The following is a 14,245-nucleotide window of genomic DNA, read 5'->3' as shown; positions in this document are numbered from 1 at the left end:
CCTGGGCTGCAGTGGGGTGATGAGCCAGATTCCCACTCCGAATGTTATTCCAGTGACTCCCTACTGGAAATTCGCATGTGTGCGTCGAGTAGTGAAAGGATCAGGCTTGGCTTAGGTGCCCCCAGCAAACAACTAGCCTGCTGACGTTCACTGATTAGGCTGACACATGTGGAATGGCCACGTCGGTGAGGTAGCAGAGGGCTACTGGGGTTGTGTGGCATTGTACTCTGCTGTGCGTCCTTGCCTTAGACGGGGAGAAGGCAAGCAACATTTCTTCCCTCTCCTCTCTCAAAGGTACTGACTCAAGCTGGTGTGCAGCATCCACAGGTGCTGGCATCCTCCAGGTACTTTGCCAAAAAGGTTATTCTGTGAGAACGGACTGTGGGTATCATTACAGACCAGGGATGGAACCTGGGACCTTCTCACCTGTAGCACCCAAACCATGACAGTGCAGTGTGGCAGTCATATCGAGCAAGCTGGAATACATGTTTTCTGTTGGAAAATTCGACTTGTTCAAAGAATTGTGTAGTTTGTGACTCCTGGGAATAAATAGTTGGTTTGTCATGAACATACAGTTGCAGTGAACGTGGAGAATCTTGGCTCGCAGGCCATGCTTTCATAACGAGAGTCACTGTGAAGTAGCTAAGTCCACCTTAAAAACCCATCTCTTCATTAATTCATTCTCGGGTTGTGGGCATCGCTGGCAAGCCAGCATTTATTGCCCGTTCCTAGTCCTCCTGGAGGAGGTGATGGTGGGCCGCCTTCTTCTTGAATCGCTGCACTCCATGTGGTGACGGTGCTCCCAACGATGTTGTTAGAGTTCCAGGAATTTGACCCTGTGACTGATATTTTGAACTTTGAAGTTTGAACTTTTCATCTGACAATCCTGCAATTTTTATCTCTCTTCCCAGCAGCCACCAGCTAACGTAGGGCTAAGTCAGGAGGACTCGAGCAGAGGGTCAGATAACTCCAGCTATGAAGAACCACTGTCGCCCATCTCTGCCAGCTCCTCAACATCACGGAGGCGCCAGAGTGAACGTGAGCTGGATGTACACGATATGAGGATGCGAGACCTGATGGGAATCGGTCACCACTTCTTGCCCAGTGATCCCACCAAGTGGAATGTGGAGGACGTGTGTGAATTTATCCGTTCGCTGCCAGGTAAAAGGAATTCATTGAGCAATCAAAGCGGTTCGCATTTTACTTGGGCCAAAATTGAAGAAACTACATCAGTATCATTCAAAACTGATAACCTGGCCATGAAAACTTTTAATTCGTAGCTACAATATATTTTAACTTTTGTGTATTCAGTTTTCTCCACTTTCCCTTTCTTTGGGGGTCTCCAGATATTTTCTGGAAGAATAGTCTGCTCACATCTTCCGATGTCCCTAATTGCCATAAAGTATGTGGCCTCCACCTGTTGCATCTGCACAACAAAGCAGCTCTGATTTGGAACTCAAGATGTGGAGGATGTAACTGTGAATTTGTGTCTTACTATTGTGTGGTGCAATGAATTGGAACTACCACTGTGCTGTGCCACCATGCCAGCTCTTATGTCTTGCTTTTCTTGGTGTCCCTCCATCACGTTCCTCCCCTGCTGTCTTAAGGGTGCTCACTCATGCAGACATACAGTTCCATGTGTGCAGGCCTCTCTCGTATCTTGCTGAGTGGTTTTTCTTCATGTCTGTACCTAGGTAGTAAGTGCTGACAAGCTAGTGGGCTATGAGAGGACATCATAGCCACGCCTGACCCTGTCCTCATCTGAGGTCCACATACAAACTTTTTAGCAATGAGGAGAAGAACTAATGTCTGAGTTTTCCTCTTTAGTCATGAGCTCAATTGTAGTGCCCCTAATCCAGCCAACTCAGCACAGGGCAGGGCTCAAACCTGTGGCCTTTCTGGTTTGTCAGCTGTTCCACATTGATATAGGAACAGGAGTAGGCCATTCAGCCCCTTGAGCCTGTTCTGCCATTCAATCAAATCATGGCCGAACTGTATCTCAATTCCATTTACCTACTTAACAAAAATCTATCAATCTCAGTTTTGAAATTTTTAATTGACCCCTAGCCTCAACAGCTTTTTGGGGGAGAGAGTTCCAGATTTCCACTACCCTTTGTAATAAAAAGTGCTTCCTCTCATTGCCCTTGAACGGTCTAGGTGTAATTTTAAGATTACGCCCCCTTGTTCTGGACTCCCCCACCAGAGGAAATAGTTTGTCCCTATCAAATCCGTTAATCATCTTAATTAGATCACCCTTTAATCTTCTATATTGAAGGGAATACAAACCACGTCTATGCAACCTGTCCACATAATTTAACCCTGTTAGCCCCAGTATAATTCTGGTGAATTTGCGCTGCATCCCTTCCAAAGCCAAATTATCCTTCTTGAGATGCAGTGCTCCAGATGTGGTCGAACCAGAACTTTATACAACTGTAGCATAACTTCCATTCCCTGGTATTCCAGCCCTCTTGTGATAAAGGCTAACATTCCATTAATCTTTTGAATTATTTTTGTACCTGTCCGCTAGCTTTTAGACCATTTCATGGGGACTGCCTCTTCCCTTCCTTCAATTTCACTTCTTTTACGCTATCATTTCAACCTTGGTTCTCCCAAAGTGTAAACAAGAAGTGTGAGTGAAGACTAAGCTGTACCCAAGCTCAGATGCTGCATGTGGAAGGCTCGACTCCATGCCGTTTTGCTGCAGATGGACCATCACCAGTAGGAATCTGCTCCAAAACTGAACATAACGCACAGCTCATTTAACAGTATTGCAGGGGAAAGATTGAGTTGCTGAATTTTAAGATCTTTTGTTTAAAAACGCCTTCAAACAGTCCTACTCCTGAAAAGTTAAAAGAAAAGCTAAGATGGCTGTGCACCTTAATTATTTCACTGCAATCTTGTGGTGTCATTTGGTTTTTGCTCAGAAGGCAGCGAAGGGCCGCAAACATCCATGGGACCATATCCTAGCACTTCCTTCAGGAAGGGATAAAAGCATATTGTAGAAATTATAAGAATATGTAAGTTGCGGGACTATAAAGTTCTTGTATTTTTTTTTAGGTTGCCAGGAGATTGCTGATGAATTCCGGGCACAGGAGATTGATGGCCAGGCCCTTTTGTTGCTCAAAGAAGATCACCTCATGAGTGCAATGAACATTAAATTAGGACCAGCTTTGAAAATATATGCCAGGATCAACATGCTGAAAGACTCCTAACCAGAACCGGTGGGACATTAAGAGTACCATTGGACAGCAGCAGTGACCGCTATTCCATAGGCCAAAGTTTCTAGTCACTGTGATGATAGTGCTCTTTGGAAAGAAAACTGAAGTGTCATACTACAAGCTCCAACTAAAATGAGCACAATACGAAACAACCATTGGCTTCGTGAGAAGCTCGCAATCCGGGTACAGCGTTACCTGAATAATGATCAAAAAAGGTGCTATTCCACGAGCAAAGACAAATGCAGAGATATTGGCGCAAGCAGTCATTTCGCAAGATGGTCCAATGCCTTGAGTGTTTAGAAGATGACTCTGTACAGAGTGTTGTGAGGCTGCCAGTGGTTGGTGACTGAACAGCTAACTGACACCCTGAAAATAGTTGCTTTTTGGAACTAGATCTGTACCGAAGTTGGTTTCCGTTTGAATCTGCATGTTTAGAGATTAGACTTGCTTTAGAATGATTTGATAATCAACAGATCTGTTTTGTGATCTTATAATGTGCCTGGAAAAACAAAATGGTGCTGTAAAACTACTCTATTTGTAACTGTATAAGGCAGGATGATGAAGTATTTGTGTGGACATTCCTGTTTCTAGAATTGTGAGATCATGTGAAAGAAGCAAGTGACCTAACTTGCTGTCTGACTGTACAGCAGTATTTCCTCTACAAACTTCAGCTGAAAACCTGACCTGTGAACATTTTATTTCCCAATTGTAAGGAATCTTACAACACCAGGTTATAGTCCAACTGTTTTATTTAAAAATCACAAGCTTTCGGAGGCTTTCTCCTTGAAAGCCTCCGAAAGCTTGTGATTTTTAAATAAAACTGTTGGACTATAACCTGGTGTTGTAAGATTCCTTACATTTGTCAACCCCAGTCCATCACCGGCATCTCCACATTTTATTCCAACAGAATTTACATTTAATCCCATTTCCCAAGGCCTTTCTTTCTCTCTCCATCCTTTTCTTCCTAAACTTTTCAGTCGTGATTCAGACACCTGAACAGACCAGAATTTGGTATTTTGATTTAAAACGAAGTATTCAAGAGGTAAATGATTAAACTGAAGGGTTTTGGTGGCACGTAGCTGGCTCACATGATGTAATGAGAGGATCTGAACAACATTACCACAAGGGGCAGAAGATCCGGAAAACAGAAAAGGGCAGAATGAATATTTTTCTGTCCCTAATTTGAATGTACTATACACCCACCCATACTTGATCCAAGTGGCAGCTCTTCAAGTTTGAATCTGGACAGTGAGTGCCAGCAGACTACTTGAATAGGAGGAGGGAATGACAGCCAAACGCAATGCTATCCTTACATAATGCCCACACGCACACATCCAGTGAGGACCACTGGATGGCATATCAGGAGTGGAATCCCTAGCTGATCCCACACCCCCGCTCCAGGAGCATTGAGGTCAATTGTAGCATTCCCACCCTAGCTGAGATTAATTAACAGCATAGATTAGGGACCAAACCGGGCCCTTTTCTGCCCTATTGCTCACTCGGTGTGCATTTACCAACCAAACTCTCCCGGAAGCTCCCATTGAACAAGTTTATATAAAACTGGTAAGGGTATTAATGCAATGCAGCCATTACCACTCTTAGCCAAAGCTCTGTAGTCAATGACTTGTAACAAAAATACTCTCTTGACCACCTGAAGAGTTTGGAGTCTCACATGACAACATATTGTCTGTGGTCCAGTGCTTCATACATTCTTCACATCAGAGAATGTTACGTCACTAACCCTTGACACGGGCAAAGAGGAGCTAGACTTAAAATGTAGTCTGACTTTTTAGAGCAAGATATTGAAATACAACTTTAACTTTTAGTCTTTATTTCTGTGTACATGCCAACATATTTTGATGTGCATGCTGTTACTTTTGTACTTACGGTCTCATTTCAGCAGTTCTTAAATTGAAGGCCTGCTATGCTTAGATGTTCACAATGTAGTGTAACGACATGGTAGAGTCCTGATAGCTATTTGCCTTGGTCCACAATTGGCGTAGATGATCCATTTTAAGTAGCTAATCTAAAAATGCAATGACTACACCTAGAAACTAAAATATATATTTTATTTCTGGTCTGTTAACTATTTCATACCAGCCATGGAGGCTCACGTATTAGCAGCTTAATAAACCTTTTCCTACTTTCTGTTCATAATAAGAATTTACTTTCATTCTTTTGGTAGCTAAAAGAAAACAGAAATGTTTAGATACTAAGTTACACAAGTTTTGAAAGGACGCTGAGTCTCATTGAGAAAATTTAGCTCTCAGTTACCCCAAAGATCTGCTCAAAAGTGGCACATTCACTGTTGGAAAGTCTGCTCTGTTATTAAATTTAAGTTCAAATTTAATAGGCATGAATAATGCAGTATGGTGCCACCGGCACATTCTTTTGACTTGGTAACTTGTCTGGCTAGACAATGCCCTTTTAAAGAGTGGTGTGTGTATTTGTGAACCACTGAAATAACATAGCATTTTAGAGTCTACAAGTCTATCGCCCTTTCCCCTCTGATTATAGTGACTCTGTTCCATCAGCTCCATATAGGGAAATCTTAAATGTTTTCAACACTACAATTGGAAAGGCTTTGGATGACCAAAGATAGTAAATATTCACTGGTGTGGTTGATCATACTTGATGGTTTCTAATCCTGTTTGTTTCTCCTTGGAGGAAGTACTGCTGTGATTACACTTCAATGTTCATTTGTGCAGGACTTGAATTATTTTTTTCCCTGTGAAGGATAAATTTTGTATTATGTCATTTGTAGTTTTTTTTAAACATAATTTAAAACTTTGAATTACTGTGTTTCATTTATGTATTTTTGTAAAAAAAAGTATTAGTACTGAAACGTTTTTTTTTGACAAAGTGGAAGACGCCTGAAGTAACTCCCTGCTCAATCCATGCTAACAGTATTCAGGTGAATATGGTTCCACTGTAATTGTTTTTAAGGGATGACTCCTTATTTTGAGCTCTCCATTGGCTTAGTGGGTAAATGCGCCGCCTGGCATGGTACTGACCTGTACAAACCAGGCAGCTCCTACGTTCAGTGTGCTGAGTTCGCTGGTCTCAGCCAGAGTAGCAGTAAGACGCTACAGTTGGTTTCGGCACCCATGAGCTAGACAGGAGAGAAAATCAACCAGGATTCCTGCTCCTGGCCAATATCCAGTGACCCATGCTGCAAAGTTAGGTGAGGACAGAGTCGGACTTGGTTTTGAAAGCTTCCTAGGTTAAATTGGCCTACCAAGACAGACTGTCGAGACACCCACATCAAAGATGGCCGCTTGGGTGAGGTACCCGAGGGCCACTGGTGTCAGTGAAACCGTATTCCAGCAAACCAGCACCTTCAGGAAATGAGGTCGGAAATTGGGGGGGGGGAAGGCCCCCTTTTTAAAATCAAGTGTTTACTTGTGGTTGGGAGTCGCCCATCATCCTGGCAGATCGGGCACCTCAGGTGTTCACCTTCTGAGAAGTTCACCAAATTTAAATGATTTGAAACTTGTTGATAGAACACTGATTATAGATATTTGCTTTTGTACATCTTTTTTTACAATATTCGGATTTATCGACCCTAAGTGGAAAGTCTTGCCAACTATAAACCACTATCAAGAGTTTCGTTTTTTCAATCTTTTCTAATCTTGAGAAATAAACAGGAAAAGAAACCTTTTGGCATTCTTAATTTATTTTCTCCCAGTTAAAAAGCTATCTCTGGCTTAAGATATTACTTTATATTAATTAAGGTACCTACGGAAAACAAAGCAATAATCACATTTCAGTACTAGTAGTTGGCTGTTTTGAAAGAGAAATAAGGTGAAGCTAAGATTTTGTTAGGCCAAATTACAAAACTCAGATAGAGTTACTTGAAGAAGTTGAGCTGGATTTTACCTTTTTTCCAATAATTTTTGTTTTTTTAAAAATCTCCTGTAATTTTGTTTACTAAAATGCAACAATATGCATTGGTTTTAAAATGTAATGAAACATGATTTAACTTTTTTTTCATTTTAAAGCTGCTCTCGAGACTCCCGACTTTGGTCGAGTTCCTGCCTCAGTTTTTGAATTATACTTCAAGAAGTGTGCACGTATTTTGAAAGCTACACAGATAGTCATTCAAGGGTTAAAATTTATTTGCAATAAATATCCTTATTTCAACTGAGCCATTGCTGAGTTTGAGTAGTTGAGGGACCTCTTGTGGAGACTGATGTGAATTAAAAAAGCAGTGTTTACATTCCTGCAAAATGTCCCATTTTCCAAACATCTATCGGTGTGTGCGGTCAGGTTCAGTACTTGCCGTTGCCTGTTGCAATACAAGGGGGGGTGTTTTTTTTTTGGCATCAATGATCTTCTAATTGTTACATTGCATACACTGAGTAAAATTTACACCAAAATTGTTAATGCCATGGGCTCCTATGGAGGCAGTGATACCCTGCTGAATGAGGTTGCAATAAATTATTACTCGGCTGTCCAGTTTGTACAGAAGTAAACACGACCTGATTGAGTGAACAATGTACTTCTGCCTGCGGACATTTTTTTTCTGTTTGTTGTATTGATAAGTAATAAATCAACTTAAAAAGTATTTTGCTGTAGATCTTTATTCATTTTTGATGACTTTTACAGTAAGTTTTGTTACCAAAGCCTCTATTTTAACCCAACCCGCCTGGCAGGAACGTGTCAGATGTGGTTCATAGTGCAAAGTCGAGTGTGGACCATCGCATGCCAATAATAAAGCCCATCCGATATTCCTTGCATTTAAATTAATAGACTGTAAATTGGATGGCCTCCCTTACCAGCTTGCAAACCTCACCCAATTTTCTTCTATGCTGCATCCAGATAATCCAATACGTCCAAGCGCAGTAACAGGATTAGGAACAGGAGTAGACCATTCAGCCCCTCGAGCCCATTCTGCTGCCATTCAATTAGATCATGGCAGATCAAATGCCTGCCCCAATGCATTCCTGTATTTTTCTGTGTCAACTTGGCTTATTTAATGGTGCTCTCACCTTTGGGTCAGAAGATTGTGCGCTCAAACCCCATAGCAGGGTTTGAGTGTTTAATGTAAGCTGAGTATAAGGGAGTGATACATTATCAGAATGTCCTTTGGGCGGATGAATTGCCAATAAACTGATTTCCTGTCTGTCTGTTTTAGTGGTTCAGGTGACTGTTAAAAGAACTCAATTGATATTTGAAATGTGGTCAATGTGTAAGAATTTGTTTTTTATATGTATGTATTTTTGCAACCCTTACCCCACTTCTCACCATTACAGATGATAATTTGTTCATTGCTGTTCCAGTCGAGCCAGATTGAATGCTTCACATGTTATCTTCCAGAGTGTAGCTGGGGTAATTTATACTGCAATCATTTTTTAAAGTTTTTTAAATTGCGCATATCGAGAAAGGGATATTAGTGGTGAGGAATAGAACACTTTCCATTCCAATTTCACCCCCCAGGTTTCTGCATCAAGTAATTTCAGGTCAGGTACATGAATTTATAGAGCCAGGAAAAGGCCATTAAAGCTAAACAAGCCTTTTTCAGAGATCAACCTGACCTTTGCTGCTTGCCTCTCTGCATTCGCAAGAGCATTGATATCCTCTCTCTGATAACGTGACCAGAACTGCACACAATATGCGAAATGGGGTCTGACCGATGTCTTATACAGCAACAAAAAATTCTCTTTAGATTTGTACTCCATCCCTTTCCAAACACAATCCAATAACCGTATCTCCTTTTGTTTTATTAGTTAGGACTGCTTCATAACTTATCCACTGATTATTTTCATGATCAGCACGCTGTAGCACTCTCTAACACCCTTTGGGCCCTTACTCCCATATTAGTTCTTTGTACTTATCCACATTTAACTGCATCTGCCACCTAATGGCCCTGTTACCTAAAATATCTGAATCCTCCTAAATTAAATTGCATTTTTTTTTATAATTCGCCCTGCCTCCTATTCGAGTATCATCTGCAAATTTGGATGAGAACATTGTAAGCTAAACCTGTGAGTCGTTAATGTACGTTAAAAATAGCAATGTATGGCATAGTTAGAAGTAGGCCCTGATTATTGTAATGGCAGCAAAATGGAGGCTGTACCAATCCACTGCACTGATGAGCCTGTGCCAGTAGTGAGGAGGGTTGGTCTCACCAAAATTTGAAAGACCGGTCCTTCCTCATTTTAATAGGCACATGAAAAACGGGTGAGTGGGGAGCCTACCAGCAGTGTAATTGACTGAGGGTGGGAAGTCCAGTAAGGTATTAAAGGGCTGCTACTCACCATTAAAGGGTAGGGGAGTGTTTATTTAGAGAGAGAAACAAAAATGAGAACAAGACAAAAGGGGCGGGGGAGATGGAGCTAAACAATGAAAGAGAGAGAGAAAAGTGAAGGAAGATAGACTTCTGTTTGCAATTTATCACTACAAGTTTCCTTAGCTAGAGGGTGAAAGGCTAGTGTTTTGGTGGGGCCCAGCATAACACAGTTTGAGAACCACTGAGTCAGATATTTTATTCAAATTTATGGTCCAGAATGACACTAGTGAAAACATGTTTGCAGGACATTGAGTGGACGGGGCATGCATGTGGGCAGTCCTTCAGTGTCCTTACCATCACATTGTTGGCAGTTGTGGCCATGGGCCATGTTAAGATATCAACTGATGGTAGCATATTGCAAAATAGCAGTAAAAGTACAGTCGGTGAAAATGCACAGCATGTTGGTTCTGGGAACACATTGTGGTATTTTTGTCTGCATTACAGGTGCCAAGGGCTGGATCTAGCAATCTTCCTGGCTGCACCTTGGATTCTTTCTCCGCTGCTGATACACCACAGGACTCTTCATCCTGCAACATACTTATTCTTTAAATTGTAAAGTTATGCAACATCCAGCAGATCATGATTATCTTGGATGCTTTTCCTGGGCTGTAGAGGAGCACCCCTACTTGAGCAGTTCAAATGGTGCAATCTTTACTAAATCATGCAGCGTTATAGAAACCCGCACAAGAATTCCACCCTTGGCGTTTTGTTGAGTGCAATTTCAATTGGGGCAAAGTCTTGTGGGAAAGAAAAATGTTCTTAAGCACAAATGGTGCTCTCCACAGCAACAGAAACTATTACAGGAAACAAAATGTAACACCACCAATGGCCAGTAATTCTGGTTAAGGCCTTTGTGTATTTATTCTCTGCAGCCATGTCTAATGACCGTATTGTTTCTTAGTTGGGTTATCAACCCTGGTCTCCCAACTGCCATCGGTTCGGTCTATCTGAGCCTTTAAATAAAATGGGCACCATGGACTACTGCATAATGAAGACATCGATAGTGCTTCCTGGAAAATAGGTATTTATCTGTATTATGATATTTCTGTGGTTAAATATGACCTGATCATTAATTGAATAGAAACCCTTTCTTCTCAAGTGGGCAATGGGGTTGATTTGAGGAGGCCAAATGGCCACATGGCTGAATATATCATCAAGGCTGACACTTCAATGCAGTACTGAGGGAGTGCTGTGCTATCGGAGGTGCCATCTTTCGGATGAGGCTTTAAACCAAAGCCCCGGCTCCCTGCTTAGCTAGATGTAAAAGATCCCAGTTTAATAGAATATGGGCATTAGTGAGAAGCAGTAATCACTTTGAATGTTTCATTGCCACAAGTAGTAGCGTACCACAGTTTGCAGAAAGAGTGCAGTAACGCTACCACTCAGAGTGATCCAGATACACGTTATTTAGTGACATGCAGACGTCTCACGAACTGAGCTGTGGTTTCAATCCCTCTGCTGACATCTAGTGAAAAAAGAAAATGTCGCACTTGGAAAATGTCAATATTGTAGCAGTTAGTAAAACTGTTTACAAGGCCTAGTAATAATATTAAGGAATTTTCAAAGCTCTTCTCCAAGTTGCCCATTACCTTCCACCTCTGACTAGCCTGTTAGATTAAATTGCCCACCCCAGAGCTTACCTGTTAATAAATAAAAGTTGTGGGAAATGTTAACTTGGGGATTTTTGTATCTTCAATAGGTACCTGTCGTAAAGAAAACAAAAAAAGTTCCCTGTTTGAAGCATGAAATATATTTATTTCAGATGAGACATTCAACTGAGGCCCCATCTGCCTGGTCAGGTGGATGTTAAAGATCCCATGGCACTATTTGAAGAAAAGTAGGGAGTTCTCCCAGCATCCTGAACAACATCCCTCCCTCAACCAAAACTAGCAAAAACACATTATCTGATCTTTCCTGTTTGTGGGACCTTGTACATTTGCCTGCATAACAGTGACTGCACTTCCAAAGCACTTTACAGCCAATGGATTCTTTTTGAACATCCTGAGCACTGTAATATATATGAACATTGGAATTTTCTGCACCAAAAAAAGACAACTTCAGTCTTTCTGGTCAGCTCCAGAGTTTCAAAACCGAATATGTGGTTCCCTACCTTTTTTCCTCGTGTGATTATTTTGTCTTATCTCATACTCTTTTCCAGCTGCAGAAAGCAAATACAATACAGAAATCCCTCAAACAAAAGCAAAATACTGCGGATGCTGGAAATCTGAAACATAAATAGAAAATGATTGAAAACATTCAGCAGGTCAGGCAGCGTCTGTGGAGAGAGAGTTAACGTTTCAGGTCGATCAATTTTCGTCAGAAATCCTTCCAATCGTTAGTCGTGTGTGAAAAAGGCATGAGGTACTGACGCAGTCAGTGCTGGTGGAACTGTACCCTAGTATGGGTCACCACCTTCAGAAGAGAAAGGGAGCAGAGTAAAAAATTGGGGCGAGGAATGGGATTAAGAAAGTTGGATAACATATATAAGCAGTCAGTAGTTATAAATGGGTCTTCAGAGTGAGATGGCAACTCGGAATCATGCAGTTAGGTTTTGTAGCCGTGATTCAAATCATGGGAAAAGGAAGGCAGAGCAAGGGTTCTTTCATAATTTGTTGGTAAAATAGACATAATTATAAAAAAATCAAAGAACTGAACAAGGAAAGGCATCTTCCTGTTGACCCTCATACTGCCAACAGACCATGTACAATAGACTCTCCTCAGTTTACTTATCCTCCTGAAGGAGGTAAACCCATCAAGAAAATAATGTTATCAAATTCCCCAATTAAAATTACAATCTATCTCGACCAGCTCCCATCCACAGTTGACGTTCCAATAGTCCCAACAACACTGGGACTACAGCGTTCTACAAAGCATTTCACCAACTATTTCTACTCTGTGTTTAACCTTATAACCTTCAATCCCATTCTTAACCAGATATTCATCTAACTCCTTTTTAAATAAGTTAGTTGGTATACTATTAAATCCTTTTGACAAGAATGTATTCTGCTCCACTACTATGTGGGAGACCTCAGTTTCTAAGTCTGGTGAGGCTTGCTAATTTGATTCATAGTCTGTCCTGAGTTAGTTCATCTCAGCTAAGGTAGTGGTGGGCGGGGTTACAATTCCCCTCAAAACATTCCAGTTTATGAAGGGGGGGAAATCATGTCGGATTCCTGCTACTGATTATCCAGCGACCCCTGCTGGATGTGTGTGGACGTTAGATGAGGGTAGCAACGGTCTTTGCTGTGATGCCATCAACAGTTGAATAGCCAATTGGCTCTTGATGGCTAGACTCACGCATGAAAAGTGGACACTTGGCTGAGGCAACAGAGGATGGCAGGTGCCCATGGAATCATGACCAAGCATCACTTTCTTCAGTAGGGATTAAAGACAGAAAATGCTGGAAATGCTCAGCAGGTCAGGCAGCATTTGTGGAGGGCTCCCTTCAGCGGCCTTGTCTCTGACCGCAGGGACTGGAGTGTTTGATGGACACAATAATATTATTATTTAAGTTGTAAGTTTCCTTTGTTTTATGATTTAATTTTCTATTAGTTATGTCCCTTTAAAGGGACACTTCTGTTTGGTTTTGTTTGATGTCACTGGGACAACTCAGTGTCTCCTTATCGGTAATTTAGAAACGGCATCTGTAGAAAGAGAAACAGAGTTAACGGGGGTGATTTTAAAACGGAGACGTGAAGGGGCGGGGGGTCAAATTGAGGTCGGGAAGCCCATTAGTACGGGTTTCCCCGACATCATTACAATTTTGATGTAAGGTCATCTTTTTTTATTGTTGGTTTCCAGTCCGACTGACAGGCCAGATTGACAGGCTGGTCTCAGTCTGATGGGAGAACAGTCAAGGAGAGGACGTCTTATTGGTGGGCTGGGAGGTCATGAGTCATGGGGGATGGGATTGGGGGTCAGTCACGGGGGTCCACGATCGTCGAGAGGGAGGGACGGGGGTCGGAGGATCGCAGTGTGGGGGAGGATCGGGGTCGGGGGATAGGGTTCAGAGCGGGAGGGTCAGGGGCGTCTACGATCAGGAGTCGGGGGTCAAAGATCATTGGGGGGGGGGGTGGGGAGTCCACGATCGGGGGTCAGGGGTCCGCAATCGTTGGGGAGTTGGTGCAGGTAGGCTTGTTGGGCCTGGGGAAAGCACTCCTGCTCTTCCAGGTCCACAAGCTGTGCCTTTCTATGTACCTATCTGTTAGTCTCGGGCCTTCTCGCCTCCTTTCACAAGGCGTAAAACCGAAGGCCCGGGAATCCCGGCCCCCTGGGGTTGAAAATGGGAATTGGTGAAAAATGGAGGCTTGAAGCCTCCTTGAATGGTTTTCAGGCCCGACCCGCCTCCTGGGTGCGGGTTGGTCGCCTGCCACTCATCCCACCCCCGGTGAAAACCGCAAACAGGCGGGTTGGAGGCGGGTCTGAAATGGTGGCAATTTTCAATGCCCTCTGTCCCCAACCCACCCGTTTTAAATTTGAAAATTGAGCCCAACGTTTCAGGTCGATGACCTTTAATCAGAACTGGAAGAAGTTACAGATTTAACAGTTTATAAGCAGGTATAGAGCCAGGGGAAGGGGGGAGGGAAAAGTAAGAATAAAGGGAAAGGTCTGTGAGAGGGTGGAGGGCTGGAGAGATTAAATGACAAAAGGGATAATGGGGCCAGGCAAAAGGGGGAGGTAATGGGACAAGTAAAGAAACAAAAGATGGGTCCAGAGGAGGTCTAAATGCTGACAT

General features: G+C 42.4%; 1 protein-coding gene across 5 annotated transcripts in view; it reads left to right on the top strand.

Annotated features, from left to right (window-relative positions):
- The window catches only part of LOC137301053 (polyhomeotic-like protein 2), a 215,984-nt gene extending 212,032 nt beyond the window's left edge, over positions 1 to 3,952 (top strand). For 4 of the 5 annotated variants that reach the window (XM_067970442.1, XM_067970441.1, XM_067970440.1 and 1 more), the window contains exons 15-16: positions 912 to 1,161; positions 3,058 to 3,952. In XM_067970442.1, coding sequence (XP_067826543.1) covers positions 912 to 1,161; positions 3,058 to 3,212 — 405 coding nt within the window. In that variant the 3' untranslated portion in view covers positions 3,213 to 3,952. The remainder of the gene's footprint in view (positions 1 to 911; positions 1,162 to 3,057) is intronic. The other variant, XM_067970439.1, reaches the window with a different exon arrangement.
- Positions 3,953 to 14,245: the final 10,293 nt, after the last annotated feature.

This window comes from Heptranchias perlo, chromosome 32 (assembly GCF_035084215.1).
Source record: "Heptranchias perlo isolate sHepPer1 chromosome 32, sHepPer1.hap1, whole genome shotgun sequence".
NCBI lineage: Eukaryota > Metazoa > Chordata > Chondrichthyes > Hexanchiformes > Hexanchidae > Heptranchias > Heptranchias perlo.
The sequence above is the reverse complement of the archived record's forward strand: the minus strand, read 5'-3'. Positions and strand labels throughout refer to the sequence as shown.